The following is a 16,252-nucleotide window of genomic DNA, read 5'->3' as shown; positions in this document are numbered from 1 at the left end:
TTCCTTTGTTTCCTTTTATCTTTTATTCATCTAATATCAAATACATAAATACACGTGTTGGTACGACGACAAAACCACATTGATCGTCACTGTCTCCAACAAGAAAAAAACAAAAACAAACAAATCCTCTTATTCGTCAAAATTCAACTACAAAACATAGGTATTCTATCTTTGTTGTTGTTTTAAATCATTCCGTAATGGATGAATGGCACTTTGCGTATATATCTATTTGTTGAAAGGATATTATCCAGTTCTTCTTGGATGTGTGGGGTTTTTTTTTCAGTAGTTCGAGAGACATTTTGTTCATGGCTTAATGCCTGTAACCTGTATGTCCCTTCCAAAAGATACAAGACGTGTTCATAGCATGTAGTAAGTACAGATTTCAGACTCGGTATCTTCGACTTAGCATAAAAAATGAAGGAATACTGACAATAAATTTTGGCCTTGATACGTTCGATTTTTCAAGAATTTCAAGCAAATTGCATTATCGGATTAACTGCTTTCAGACATGAAGTCATAGTCATGGGCAAATCCGGTCAAGTCAAGACATTTCGGTAATTTTCTTATAGGGCTGCCTTTCATAACGTGTAAGAAGATTTTTGCAACGTTACTTTAAACTATGCTTAAACGTTGTAATTATCTTCAACAACAAAAACCGAAAGTATCTTGTGAAGGTCGATAACTTTTTTTTTCTTTCAGATACAACTAAATACACAAAATCACAGGTCAGCCCTTTACAAGTGACTTTGTATATGCGACGATCTTACAAGATGTTTAGTACGTTTAAAAAACTCCGTCGACGAAGCGGGTAATGCGACACTCCTCGCGAGCCTCTCCGTAGACTCCAAGGGTGCAGCGACAGGTGTAGTCCACACGACCGTTGAACTGGGGCTCCACCTGCTTCCAGATGAGCCTGGGGAACATGTGGGTCAGGTCACGGTGGCCGCTCTGGAGCCAGTGGAGACCCATGATCGAGCCTGGAGGAAGACAATGAAAAAGGTAATTTGTACGTGGTTCTCTTCAATTGTCTCATTATTATTGTTATTGTTATTATCATTTTTATTCTTATTACAATTATTATTATTCATATCATCATTCTTATTAAAATCATCATTAGCATTTATTCAGCCAAACAGAACATCATAATTACAATTACATTATCATACACTCACACTGAAATGGTACAATTAACAAATAATAAATATAATAACGTTAGGGAAGCATGGGCTGGGGCTCATCATAAATGTACAGTAAAGTTTGGGAAGCGGACAGTCTTCTAGGATTACAGACGCACTAACACAGTTCATTTAGTATACCAGCATACGTCCAAGACGGCATGATGTGGAAGTAAGCCACCATCAACTGACTGTAGCTTCGTGAATGAACATAAATATTATGCTTACCACGAGTGGCTGTAGCGAGTTTTGCGTACTGTCCCTTGGGAATCGCAAGTCGGTCGACGCCTTCTTCGCCGCTGCTCTTCTTCTTGATGATCTGCTTTCCGAGGTAGTTGACACCAAGGATTGGTGAATCGATTGTCTTCTTGTTCAGGGTTGGGTAGGATGAGAAGACGTTGAAGGTGATGCCCTGGCGGTCAAGGAGTTGCTGGATTGCTGGCAGAGATGTGTTGATGTTGAAGAGGAAGTCCCATGGCTTGCCACTCTCTTCCTTCATGACCAAATGATACAATACGACGAAAAATCTTTGTCAGTTTATTCTCATGGAGGCACCTTGGTTAGTTTGGTTAGACTGAACTATCGTGATTTACATACATGCAGGAAAGTATATCAAATGTTGTTACACATGACGACAACGGAGTCTCAAAGTTATTTCCTCCTTTGCCTAGCGAGTAATATACACAGAATATATCATGGGGAACGAGTTGAGCATAACATCTTTCAAACAACTTTCTCTCGTGACATTTTCCAGTCTTTTTATCAATTAAAGGTATAATTTAGGGCCTACCATTTGCAGATGAAATAAAAATTCAGCATAAGTGCTTCAAAATAGTTTTAAAATGTGAGTTCGGGATAGAAACAACCAATGTAAAGATTTGAATTAGCATAATCAACGTCAAGTATTGTTAGATATACAAAATGTGAACAATGGTTATAATAAAAATGTTTTCAGACTAAACCGTCTACAGTTACGGTTTATTTAAAAAAAATAGTGATATCTCCTTATATTTTAGGTTTTATTGCAAAATTCTTATATGGTAGGATGTTTTTTGATACAACTGACCTACACATATGCATCAAATGAAATGTGATATCTTGAAAATTTTTAAATCACTGCTCCCAAAGGTAAACAGGACCTTTAATATACCATATTGTCCGTTGGTGTATTGGATCGTGAATGCTTTGGCAATAATATTTTGGACAACGTACCATTAGCTCCTCGTCCGTGATGAGGATGATGATCTTAGCAGCGTCCTTGCGGAATGGATAGTGAGCCGCGTATTCGACGGCCTGCATGGCATCGATTGGTCTAGCACCTTGGAAGACGAGACTGTCGATTCCGCTGTTGAGGCATTCAACGAGGTTATCCTGCAGATGTCCACAGACAGTGTGTGTGTGAGGTTTGCCGTGGATGTCAGCTCCACCGAAGGCTGTGATGCCGTACTTCACATCGGAGACGTTGAAAGCTCCGAGCTTGCCCTTGATGCGGTTGACGAGGACCTTAAGGTTATCCTGAATGGAGTTGTCCTCAGCCATAGCATAAGTCTCAGAGACGACGAATATGATATCGGCCGATTTCGCAGATCTACCATTCTCTTGAGTGATTTCCCCGACGTTGCAGCTCACTATAGAGGAAGAAGCAGGATGGAGATTTAATTTTCCGAATGAGACAGTGTCTAGATATGTTTGGATATGTTTACATGTTAGCATACTTATTCGTTTGACTGCACCATTACTATACCAGAAATCAGAACGTTCTGCATTTATTTTGTCTCGAAATTTATCAAATAGAGTGAGTTTCACACACCTCGGATCAGCATGTAATACTCACAGCATTCTGGTGTGTAGCTCACGTTGGTGCTGCACTCCTTGCCAAGAGTGATGGCTGCGTTGGCGGAATCACAAGTCTGATGGCACTTCCTGGTGTCCTCGAGGCAGAAGTTGTAGAACTCGGTCCTGTTAATGACGTTGAATGTCTCGCTCAAGACGGAGTTGTCATCAAGGAAGAGAGTTCTGCACATCTCAACGTTCGATGCGCACGATCCGAAGAGGGACGGAACAACGTTTCTCGGGTTAGAGGCAGGTGAAACGTCGTATGCACGGACAAATTCAACAAGGTCAGTTGTGACCTCGCCAGTGGGAAGAACGAATTCGTTGTGGTATTCAGTGTCAACATTGCCGAGAAGTCCTCGAGACTTGCTATGATACCAGCCGCTCAGATGGAAGATGCACAGGAAGTGCTCCTTGTGACACAAGAGAGCGATACCAGATGACGAGGTGACGTTAACCCATGGACCACTGCGCATGATAGTTAGCTCCTTGCTGACTGGTGTCTGGTACGGCAGCTCCTGAAGGGTTTCCTCTCCATTCTTGTATACCACCATCTGGTCATCGATGGCTACACTCATGTTGCGCACCAAAAGAGTGACGCGTTTCTTCTGGACGAGCAGAGAGAAGTTGCGATCGACGAAATCGTGAGCGAGGATGTAAGTCTGCTGTTCATCGTAGTATGGTGGCACACTGTAAACCTTTCCATCGAAGGTCATCACGTGGTTGTCACCGAAGATCATTGCAGTGTCTATTAATGACAAAGGTAGTGAGAAAGTAAAAGAAAATAACAATTCCATACAGTATGTTTATATGCTGTTCAGATTGATCTGAAGAATACAAATCATTTCAAAGTCAACGAAGAAGTTTATCGAAAATTTCTCTATCCTTCTCAACTGCCCTGAAACCTACAAAAATGATTTTCTATATATCAGCTGCCTTGAAAAAAAAAAGTACAAGTATTGTACAAGTATTATATAGTCTTAAACAGAGCTACGAAGTTATTCATGAAAAAGAGAAAGTCAATACTCACATTTCCATGGGTTGTAAAGGCTGATGTGCTCCAGAGGAAGAACTTCAACAGGGATGCGAAGCTCTTTGAGGATGGAGAGAATCTTGTTGACCAGTTTGGTGAACTTGGCCTTCAGTTGAACCTTGACATCCTCGATGTCTTCCTTAAGCTTTCTGACTGTCTCTGGCCAATTCTGCTTGAGACTTGTAATCCTGTCCAGAAGCTCAGTCCACTTCTCTTCAGCTTGCACCCTCAGCTTCTCAAATCGGAGTTGCATATCATCAATGAAGACAGTGACGTTGTATCTGAACTCCTCGAAGAGCTCTTTTGCAACCTCATATCTGGCCAGCACCTCTTCCTTGATTTCAGGATATTTCTCATCAACGATGTACCTCCTCAGCTCTGGGTATTTCTCTTCCATGATGTATCTCCTCAGCTCAGGCAGATATTCATTCCTGAAATAGGTATAGTTCCTCTTCAGGTTGCTCAGCAGCTCTGGGTCCCTGACAATCCTGGTAACGTTGGCTACCAATGCGTCGAACGTAGGTTTGATCTCAGTTTCCCATTTGCTGATGATCTCATCCTTCTTCTGAAGAAGAGTAGGCTTCCACTCATCCACCCATTTCTCTTCAAGCTCCCTCTTGTACTCATTGAGGATATTCTTGTACTCTTCAATCTTCTCCTCAATCTTCGCACGGTATTCCCTGATCTTTTCCTCAACTATAGGCTTCTTCAATTCATAGTATTCCCGCACCATGGCAGAGATTTCGTCGTAGCGTACAGTTAGATTATTGCGGACCTCTTCGATCTTGAGTTGAACCGGCACGACAACGTTCTGGTTGATGAGGGCCATTTTGTCCTGGAGGAGGAGATACAAGGTAATTTCGCAAATTTTGTCAGTGTTCAGTACACATATGAATAATCATAAGTAAAAATAAAGTAATTTTTAATTTCAATAAAAAGAGCTTGGTTTTCTCAATTGGTATGGTTCGGTTAAATACATCAGTCGCAAACTCCAGGTGAATGAAGGATGAAACTTGGAAAATGGTGTGGCATTATATGAAAATACACTGGAAATTAAAAATACAAGCCGAAGGTTGAATGAAATTCTTGTCAACCAAATAGTAATTACCTTTATGTACTGGATTTGACTGTTGCTCAGCCGAGGAACGGTTCTGAAGCTTGTCCAGTTGAATGGGTGAGAGATGTTCATGGCAAAGCTGTGATCATCAAGACGACCAATGGTATTCAATGTGTCCTTGATGAGAGTGCGAGTGCGATTAATGGCCTCTTTGGTGAGAACACGGGTCCTGTTAAGAGCAAACTGTGTCATCACGCGAGTCTGGTTGACGGCGTAGCGTGTGAGTGCTTGACTGCGGTTGAGAGCCACCTCGGTCATAAAGAGGGTGCGGTTGATGGCATAGGCGGTCAAATTTCGTGCCAGTTGGACTGGTTCGAGGGCTGCAAGGCGCATACGGACCCTAAAGGGGATCTGGTCAATTTCATAGTAGCGAATCATCCAGCCTGTAGCAATACCGATCAAAACAAAGATAAAGTAATTAACAAAACACATTAAATAGGAATTGTATATGTATATATATATATATATATATAGATATAGATATGTGTGTGATAAAAACCTAAAATGGCATTACACTAAAGACGCTTTTTCCTGGCGAGGAATGCGCATGATATAGGAATTATATATATATATATATATATATATATATATATATATATACATGTACATATATACAGAAACAAACATTAAAAATGCATTCCGGGACTAGTTTCATTTAGTTGTCGTCGTTATTGTCATTTACTTGTTCTCCACGTATGCTCTTTGTACATGTAAAACTGTGGAACATAGTGTCAAAATCATGTTATTTGATATGAAAATATGTGATTTCACTGTAACATTAAGGATCACAGTGTTTTCAGACACTATCCTTCTACTTACCAGGCATGGTGTTGTTGATGTAGGTCACATACTGCATGGTGAAGTCCCTTGCGGTGCCATTGATGAAGGTGATCACTGAGGTAGTCATGTTGCGAGCGAAGTCCATTGTGATGTTGGAAAAGTTCCTTGCCCTAAAGATAGAATCCCTAGTGATGTTCCTTGCAAGAAGAGCATACTCCTTCGTCAGGTTAAGCAGAGGAGTCTCATCCCTGATGTAGATGACGAGATTGACACTCTTGTTTCGCAGAATGAAGATCGTCTCGTTGGCAGCGCGAGCGTAGGTGACTATGAGGTCCCTGGTCTTGTTGAGGTACATCTTCATCTTGGCGATGCTTTCTTCCGAAGTAATATTCCTCCAGGCCTCCAAAGCTCTTGTCTGGACCATGATCAGGGTTTCATTTGCCCTGTTCATCAGAACAACAGATGTCTCGTTCAGGAAGCTGAGAGTTTCATTGAGAGTAACTCTCCAAGGCTGGGAGCGGGTGCGGTTCAAGTAGACAACCAGGTCACGTGTGGTTTGGTTGACATACGGAATGATGACTTCTCTCACGGTCTTGTTGGTAAAGATGAGGACGTCAAAGACTGTCTTGTTGGCAGCAACCAGGGTGTTATTGGCCCAGACAAGAGTCTTGTTGGCGTAGAATTTCGTCAAGTTCTTGGCCACCACTATTTTGCCGTAGGTGAAGTTTCCAGCCTATGATAATGAGAGAGAGATGAAGAAACGCATAATTTATATGAAAACTGTCGTGCGTTAAATTTGTAAATCTTTGTATTTGTATATCTTTGTTTCTATGTATATCTATCTTTTCTTTACATTTTGTCCTCTTTTTCTCTCTCTTTATATATAAAAAACATGCATGCATATACATAAAGACAGAAATCCATATGCATATTAAAAATATAAGTACAGTTGAATAGGTGAAAATAGGGTTTTTCAGCTTTTTAGTTTCGTTATTGGTTCATGTATCGTTAATACATCTTAATCTTGTTTATGTCTTGCGTTCAATGCTTTATTTTTTTTTTAATTCATACGGAGAAAATGTTTTCGCCAGTAATCACACTACCAAAGCTTGAAATTCTGAATAACATACAGTGTATTGGTAAGTAAATGTGAACACTTACCTCAAAGACGGTCATGTCCAGGTACTTCACAGGATAATAGTTGAGTAGACTTTCCCTGTCCCTGATGGTCAAATCTGCAGTTTCAATTAGCTGATTGATGAGAGCTCTCAGGTCAACGGCCAGTTCAAAGAGAGTCTTGTCCAGTGCCCTCATGGGGAGCTCGTTGATCAGTGAAAATTCATCTTTGGTCATAAGGATGGCACGATCAAGTGTCTGGTTCACTCTGAGTTTGGTGGCGTCATACAGCTTCATAGATTTCTCCATCATGATTGGTTTGACTGTCTGCCACTTCATCTGTGCTTTTAGCTTGTACTCGTTCAGTTTGTCAGTGCTAAGGCGATACATTTCCTGTGCTTTCTGAGAGTAACGTGTGTATGCCTCTGTGACATTGGCCTTTACTTCCAAGTACAGACGAGTCAGGTCAGTCTTCAGTTCTCGGTACAGGTTGGTTAAGTTTACCCTCAGTTCCTGAAGCTTAAGCCTGGCCTCCTCGATTTTCTGTAGAGTCTTCTGCTTGTACTCGGGGTATCGGTCAATGTGGTATTCAGCTGTGTCCATGAGGAACTGCTCTGTCTGTGCTGGAAGGTTCCTGATGCGCTCCTGCATGTTTGCTACACGAGCCTTTAACAGGTCAAATTTCTCCATGACGATTACCCGGTATGGTTGGACATGAGGCTCAAGCAGCTCAATGGTCATGTTGATGTACCTGTCGGTCATGTTACGCACAACAATAGTGTAGTTTAGTACAGCTTGTTTGGCAAAGCGGGAGTAATTACGGATGGTCTCGTTGACGATCGGGGCATACTTCTCATAGAAAACGGTTGCATTACCCTTGGCCATGTTGTAATACACTATCGCCTTCTGTTTAAGGATCTTGCTCTTCTCTATCAGAGCAGTTTTGTATTCCTTCAAAGCCTTCTTCACCATAGGGATGTATTTCTTAGACAGGGCGATTCCTTTGTCCATGGCAATGCGAGAGTATACTTTGGTCATGTTGATCGCTTCCTTTCCATACACCTTGGTCAAATTGAAGGCCATTTTGCTGTACGTCACTGTAAGGTTCATCGTCATGTTGACTGGAGGCTGAACAAGTTGGTAGATGGTCTTATCGAAGTAGCACACAGGAAGCATGTTGATGGGATGGGTCTCATTCTTTGAGATTTCAATCACCTTTGCAATGATGACATCAATCTGTTCCTTCCTCTTCAGATATTCTTCAAGCATCTTCTCAGACATGAGGTCAACATCTATGTTGTAACGCTCTAGGAGGTAGTCAGACACTACCTGCTTCAATTCCATCATCATTTCCGTCATGCGCATTCTCAGTTCTTCAATCGATCTTGGACGAGCATCCCACTTTTCTGTAAGATAAGCCTTGATGACCTGCATTTTGGATTTTGTGAAGTTGAGAAGAGCCTTTGTGATATTCACTACCTTATCTCTCGTGATGTTTAATACCAGCTTGACGTCACCTTTGATGATATCAACGTATACGAATTCATGGAAAGTGGCGTTCCACTCTCTGAGCATCTGAAGTGTATTCTCAGCCGTCTCATTTACGTAGGTTTTGTTGACATAACGGAAGGCGGTTTGGTTGATTGCCCTAAGTCCTTCGACGATGTTGTCTTTGACTTCCAGGACACGGTCTTTGTCTACAATATCAATGACATTGCGTGGTCTCAGACGGATGACTTTGCGCATGAGGTTCTGGACCTGAGCATCATCCTTGTAGTCAATGAAGACGGATGATTCAATGGCATTCAATGTGGTGCTGTTGAGGTAGTACACAATGAAGTCCTTGATCATCTGCATGCGAACTTTCAGCTCGGTAGTGACCGTTTCTTTGTCAAGTGCCGCAATCTGCCTTTTCAAGGTGTTAATTCTCTCACCAAGGTTGCGCCTGAGATCCACCATCTTTTGCTTGATCTCCTCAATTTTCAACTTCAGCTCTTCAATCTTCTCCTGCATCTTGGGGACATTGAAACGAGTTTCAATGTACTGCTGGAGGGCAGCGACCTTAGCGTCGTACTTCACGAGCTCTTTGATGTCGGTGATAAGTGTCATGGCCTTCGTGGTTAGGTTTGCCTTAACATCCTTCAGGTACGAGATGACCTCTGACTTGACCACACCTCTGTTTTCAATGAGCCAAGTGATCTGGTCACGGCGTTGATCGTACTTGATGAGGACCTTGATGTTATCAAACGTCTCCCTAGGATGAGTGATGTTGTAGCGGAGTTTGGCATACAGCTCCCTCAGAGTGACGTTCAGTCTAACGACTGTCTCGTTCACGCGGGTAAGATTCACGTACCTGTTGATGAAATCTCGTGGGTTGTTGCGAGCAAAGATGATGGTCTGGTTGAGCCTCTCCAGTCGGTTGTAGAAAGTCTCGTTCAGCTTCATCAATTGAGCGCGGATGGTTTGATTCAGTTCCACGTATTGGCTGTAGAAGGTTTGGTTAAGCTGTGTCAGTGCTGCTCTTAGGGTCTCGTTGGCTATCATGTAAGAGTAACGCATGAAACACTTAGTGCAGTTGGTCATTTTCCTGGTGTGTGTGAGAGTACGGTTCGCAACCTCCATGATTCTGTTGATGGTGCCATTTGCAATGGTGATGGTGCGGTTGAAAGTGCTGTTAATAGCACCAACGGTGATGTCGACAATTTCAGAAACCGTTTCGGGATTCCAGCTGAAGTTGCTATAGATGACATTGCTCTGGTTAAGTCTGAGGAACCACGTGATGTCATTGACGGTTTTCAGGTTGTCGCGCTGCAGAAGATAGATAGGAATACATATTGATAGATATTTGTTTCTTTTTTATGTTTAGAATAGTTCACAAAAATCACATAAATTAGTAGTGCAGAAATATAAATCAAACAGAGTTACAGATAACTGTATTATTGCAGTGATAAAAAGTGCATCAATACATTCATAACATAAATATATTTATGTTAAAATGATAGAAATACTCTTTAATTCCCGGAGGGCATAGATCCTTTAATTCGACAGCGCGGTGGCATCCACTTTCTGCTATCTTTTATCATGAGTTATATGAGCACCATTCTATTAGTAGATAATCGTTTCAGTAGTCGAGTCTTATATGAATTATCTGGCGTAGAAGCAATTATGAATCGCTGGGAAAAACACGCGGCAATATTTATCCTTAAATTATTACACCAGTTATTGCCATTATTTATCTGTAAAAAGTAGTTATCAAAATAGATAAATATAATTTACGTAATTCACGTAATATCATTATACTTCCAAAACCCAGAACAAATTTCATGAAATTTGGATGCATTTATTCCAGTGTTAGAATATTCAATAGCCTCCCCGAAAATGTAAGAATACTAAGTAATTTGAAGGCTTTTGAAAGAATGTTAGAGTATGTGTTATAGTGTGGATTTCATAACTATGTTTGAGCTAATTTGTCTGAATTTACGTGAACTTGTTTGTGTCACCCTCTTTTGTAGCGTTTGTGTTTAGTGGTTACGTTTATATTCCTCTTTTTTTTGTGTTCTTGGTATCTAGTTTCTGCTATATTGTAATGTATTTCATTATGTCATGCTTGTTGTTTTTTATGTTGTTTTTTTATTGTTAATTTACTTTGATTGATTTGTTAACTGTTGTGTTGTTTTTGTTGTTGCTGTAACACTGTACTCACGGCCTCTCTAAAAAACAGCTCCATCTGGCTGATCGAGGGCATTTTATCCCGTGATTAAATAAAATAAAACAAACAAACAAACAAACAAACATATACTTAATAAACCTAGAATGGAAAGTAAGATTGGCATTACTTCTGATAACATAAAACAAAGTATGAAGTACATAGCTTAATAATTCCGTACGTATGGATACATCATTTAATCTTTTATTTAAAGTAAAACGAGTGAATGCATTCAAAATTATTTTTTGTTTTATTCCTTACCATGAGCTGGTGATCGACGTAGAATGACAGGATGTCCCCGTAGGTGTTGAGGCTAGCTCCGGCTGAAATGACACCGATGGAGGGGACTCTCACAGATGCGATCAGATTTTCGTAATCAAGCCTTTGTGAGACGAAGACGGTTCCCTTTGGATTCACCCATGTAATGTTAAACAATTGGACCATATCCTGGAGCGTTGTCATATCAAGCCCGTTCTTCAGGGCAATCTGGTTGATTGGATCAGCCCAGTAGAAAGTGAAACGGTTGCTAATCTCTGAGAATTTCATGCCACGGAAGCCTGAAAGGGCAAGTGAATTTTGGTATGTGCCATTCACATATCTGGACCTGAAGTTTCCAAACGAGTCAGTGAGGGCCTTCTTGAAAGTCAGAATGCCAGCTGCTTTCGATACGTAGAATCTTGAATAACCAGATGTCTCGAAGAGAGGGCTCGTCACGTTTGCTGACACCAGACCAGATGTTTCGACGAAATGCGTTATGTTTGTGAAGCCATCAAGGTTTACGTAGCCGTGTACATGTACCATTCCGACCGGAGTACGGAGGAGATAGCTACCTTGAGTTTTGGCAGCATCAAACCCAAACAGAGAATTGGAGTTGTTCATCTGGGTTTCGAACATGCTGGTGATGTTCAGCCACTTGCTCCTGACGTCACCATGTAGACGGCTGGTCTGTTGGTCAAACTTGTAGAGCCATTGTTGATTCTTTACGGAATATTCATATTCATAAACTGCAGAAATCGGCTTGCTGATGAGGCGAGCTCCAGTTGTGATGTTGAACAAGTCGAAACTGGTCAGGTTACGGACATTATTAAGCTCAAACGCGCTGATGGCACTACCACTTGCAAACCTGGTGGTTAAAGACCCAGCAGAGCGAGTGAAAAGCCTGGCAAATCTGCAGAGGCAGGATGAATCAGTGAGACTGTATTCTGCGATGGCTGTGGCATTGATGAGCTTGTTCGTGAGGACAGTTTCCACCGAGGCTCCTACCCTCACAAAATTGAAGAGGGAATTGAAGTTTTCCAAGGAATATCCGCCAGCAGTTGTGCTGTTTAACATAGTACTGTTGAAGCTCGTCAGGAAGCTGCCATTGAGACGCTCAAATGTGGTAGGTCCTCTAAAGTTTACAAGTTCCATTCCAGTCATGCCATTGGCAGTTGCAAACCTAGATGTCAGCTGTACATCAGCGGAACTGTTGACCCGTGCAAAGGTGAACATTCTCTCAAAGTTGGAGAAGTCGATACCAGCCGTAGACGTGGCATTTACCAAGATGGACTTGACGGAGGTAAGGGCATTGGCAGACACTCGTTCAAACGTGAAGAGCCTCTGGAACCCACGCAGCTGTACGACACCACTAGATGAAGAATTGAAATATTTGCTGGCAACAGTCATTTCAGCGGACGTCTCTGAAGACTCGAAGTTGGTCAAGTTGACAAAGTTGGTAAGTGACGATTCGGAGTTTGCTGTCACGTTGATCTTGCATGTCAGGAAGGAGAACTCGTTCCTCATTGTAACTTCGTCAAAGTTGAAAAGTTTTCTGGAGTTGATTACCTGAGATGTCGTTGTTGCCTTGATTTCTCTCGAGAGAGGTGTCTCAAGCGACAGTGATCCAGTAATGTTAGCCCGTTGGACCTTGAAGAGACCAGTTCCTACATTGGCTTGGAAGTTCATCTGAGAAGTCGTGTTGAAAATTCTGCTCGTCACATTTGTTGATGCAGAGCTCGAGATGCTGTCGTACCTCATGAAGCCAGCCATATTCTGGATGTTAAGCATGGAGGCACCACGAACCTTGAAGGGCCATGACGAGAAGTTGGCAACGGTAGAAACGATCATTTCATCGTATGTGAGTATTCCTGACTGGCCAACGATGTGAGCATGAAGACTCGTGTTCAGAGACGAGACAATGCTGGTAAAGTTTGATGAAGTAGTGCTCTCTACTCGGGAGTAGGTGAAAACATCAGTCATGTCGTCCAACCTGAAGTGAGAGTGTACGTTCCATTGTGCAAGCCTGGTGAAGACATCATTTCCAGCATTTACCTCAAACTTTCCGAATTGAGTAATGTTCCTCCAGTCATTCATCTCGACAGAGAGAGCAGACCCTGTGTTGTGCAGAGGTGACGAAGTGTTGAAGAAGAGGTCGATATTATTCGTGCGGAAAGTGAGAAGGCCTTCGAGGTCATTTACTGCCCAGATTGCTCCTGTGTCGATCTTCGCAATACGAGAAGAGATGCTGAAAAGGTTCCTTGAGTTGGCATCAGAGGCTTTCAGGAATCCCGTTGATCCAATCACGTTGTTTGTCGTGTTGAAGAGGGTGACAAACAGAGGGCTTCTGAGTTCATTCCGTCCAGCTAGTGTGATGTGGTCAAACACCATGAAGGACGTAAAGCCAGAGAAATCGGCGTCCATGCCCATGGTCCAGTTGGTCCACTTTGTTAGAATAGCACTCTTGGCGAATCCTCTGATGTAGGTAAATCGATTGATTTTCTCAAAGCCGCGGAGAGTGAGACCGGCGTTGTATGAAGCAAAGGTGGTGGTGAGGGGAGTGACGCTGAAGATGTTTGATGTCGTCACATTCACGAGGTCGAAGTTGAAGATTGAGCGGAAGTTGTCAAACTCAAGAAGACCCCCAACAGCCATGTGAGATAAGGGTGTATCGACCACATGGGATGACTCACCACTGATTCTGTCAAAGTCGAACATACTTCTCATTGCGGTCACTTCAAATCCGTGGACACCAGTAACGTTGATGATGCTCTGGAGAGTATATTGAACTTTGGCAATGCTGCTGTCATAGGCAAACGGAGCGCTCATGCCAACGAGGCGCCCGATGTAGGAAGTTGACGCATTCAGCCAGCAGGATGTGATGTTGCCACTAATGTCCGTTTCGGCCAGGGGATATTGGAACCACCCATTCATTCCTTCAACTCTGTGGGCTTGTTGATACGTCACATTGAGAGGTCGAGTAATGAAGGACGAGTTTATTTCAGCGGCTGCCAAGTCAAACTGGACCATCCGTCGGAAATTCTCAAGTGAGATCCTTTCTGACACAGTTGTGTTCACGTAGTAACTGTTGGTTGCAAAGGTCACGAAATGCCTGATGGCATCGAAGTTGAATAAAGACCTTACACCACCAAAGCTGATTTCATTCAGAGCTGAACTTGACACATTGAACACTTTTGAAGTGAAGCTGGTATATGCTGAAATTGAGTCAAAGTTTAGCCAGGTCCTGTGGTTGTCCACAGCGAAGGTCTGAGTGAGGGATACATTCACTGGACGGCTAGTAAAGTTGGAGTTAGAGTCAATGGCAATCTTAGCAACTGTAAAGATTGATTGCACTCGCTCAATCAAAAGAGTGTTGAATGTGACTGCCTGTGCCACAGGAGATGTCATGTTGGCAGAAATACGACCTGATACCCCATCAAAGTCAAACAGACGCCTAAAACCATTCAACGCCATAGCATTGTCCATGGTTGCATTCATGACAGGAGTCTTGACGAACCAGATCTGGTTACCAATGATACTGTCAAACTCGAAAACTCTGTTGAACCCATTGAGTGTTAGCGTGTTATTTGCTGTAACATTCAAAAGGCGAGATGACATAACATAATTCGAAGAACCTCCAAGCTTCCTAAAAGCAAACAGAGACCGCACGTTGTTGAAATTGACTTCTGTTTCGTAAGTGCTATTGACAAATTTGCTGGTAACATTATTCCTCAGATGCCCAGACAGCTCGTCAAACTGCACAAGTCCTTCCATGTTTCGGAGGGCGAATGCAGAACTGTGACTTGAATTGACCAACTTGCTGAGAAGGTTGGCATCAAGGCTGGTACTGATCTCTCCGAACTGAGTCGGGGTGCTAAAGTGCTGCAGGAGAGTTTGGCCATTAGCATTCCAGTTGATCAGTTTACTCGTTATACCATGAGACACCTCTGCCTGTACCCTTTGGAACTTGAATAGCTTACGGAATGTATTGAAGGAGACAGAACTGTTGAATGAAGAGATCAGGTAACGAGAAAGCATATTGTAGTTCAGATTTCCGGACACAGTGTCAAAGTAAACAGGAGATTTCATGCTATCGATGTTGAAGTTTCCGATGACCGCCATAGACCCAACTCGAGAAGAGACAGTGGTGTTGTGGTTTGCGACCACATTGAGCATGGCACTGTCACCAATATTGCCGTTAGCAGTGGACATGGTGCTGAGTTGGAGGAATGGGCTGGAGATTTCAGTGTTGTGGAAAGCCTCCAAGTCAAATGGCGAAGTGATTTTAAGAAGGGTAGCATTGACTGATGTCAGGGTCTTCATTTGTAGGTATCTGCAGAAAAACAGGCTTCCTTCTGTCTTCATGGTCATATCAGAGTCGGCCATTACCATAGAGTAGTTAAGTCCGCTGGAGATGTTGAGACGCCTTTGAGAAGCTGCAAACGACAACTTATGATCAAAAAGCTCTCTGCTCAAGAAGAAATAGTGAGAAGCCGACATATTTGCAATGATTGGGCTTGACACGTTGACATTCTGGCGAAGAGTGAGTGAAGAACCAGTGACATTATACACAAATTTGTTCAGAACAATATCCTTGACTGCCGAGAATTCTCTGCGAACGGTCTTGTTCATGATGTCACGGACAATCATCGGCACAAGGCGAGGGCGCATCTCTGTGATAGGACCACCAAGGACCAAGCTGTTAGAGATGTTGGATGAGACGAGCTTGTGGATGTATGACCAGTAGGCTGAAACAGCAGTTGGCTTAATAGAGAAGTTACCTGTATTGCCAAATAAGAAAGCAAAATTATGAATCAAAATATGTTAGCAAAATCACAACATGACAGCAAACTGCTTTTCCCTAATTTCTTATCTTTATTGCAGTAGAAAACCCTGATGATAATTCCGTAAAGCAATGTATCTGAGCCAAAGCTACCATATGGAAATCAGAACTGTTTGTGCAGTGTTTGTTAAGATGTTATCAATGTAGATGTACCAACAGTTTGCTGATATACTGTGGTCATTATGAATAATTGGTTCATGCCTAGCACTTAACTCTCCTTTAGTCTACACCGTTACAGAATGATGCGTGACAATTTCGATGCGAAAACCAAAATCGACGAAAGGTGCGTTGAGAAGAAATAACAGCTAATGACTTGAAAGAATCATTGCTGAATTTATCAGTATTCTAGGAATGTGAACATATTTTTCACAATATGTATTTGAAGCTTCCATGT

The 16,252-nt window shown here is 42.2% G+C and overlaps 1 protein-coding gene across 1 annotated transcript in view; it reads right to left on the bottom strand.

The window, feature by feature from the left end:
* The window catches only part of LOC140236873 (uncharacterized), a 28,586-nt gene continuing 12,334 nt past the window's right edge, over positions 1-16,252 (bottom strand). Inside the window, exons 20-28 of the mRNA XM_072316815.1 lie at positions 11,022-15,796; positions 7,100-9,862; positions 5,978-6,671; positions 5,150-5,541; positions 4,039-4,876; positions 3,010-3,756; positions 2,388-2,803; positions 1,404-1,668; positions 1-977 (exon numbers count right to left, since the gene is read on the bottom strand). Coding sequence (XP_072172916.1) covers positions 784-977; positions 1,404-1,668; positions 2,388-2,803; positions 3,010-3,756; positions 4,039-4,876; positions 5,150-5,541; positions 5,978-6,671; positions 7,100-9,862; positions 11,022-15,796 — 11,084 coding nt within the window. The 3' untranslated portion in view covers positions 1-783. The remainder of the gene's footprint in view (positions 978-1,403; positions 1,669-2,387; positions 2,804-3,009; positions 3,757-4,038; positions 4,877-5,149; positions 5,542-5,977; positions 6,672-7,099; positions 9,863-11,021; positions 15,797-16,252) is intronic.

The sequence above is a fragment of the Diadema setosum genome, chromosome 13 (genome assembly GCF_964275005.1).
Source record: "Diadema setosum chromosome 13, eeDiaSeto1, whole genome shotgun sequence".
NCBI lineage: Eukaryota > Metazoa > Echinodermata > Echinoidea > Diadematoida > Diadematidae > Diadema > Diadema setosum.
The sequence above is the reverse complement of the archived record's forward strand: the minus strand, read 5'-3'. Positions and strand labels throughout refer to the sequence as shown.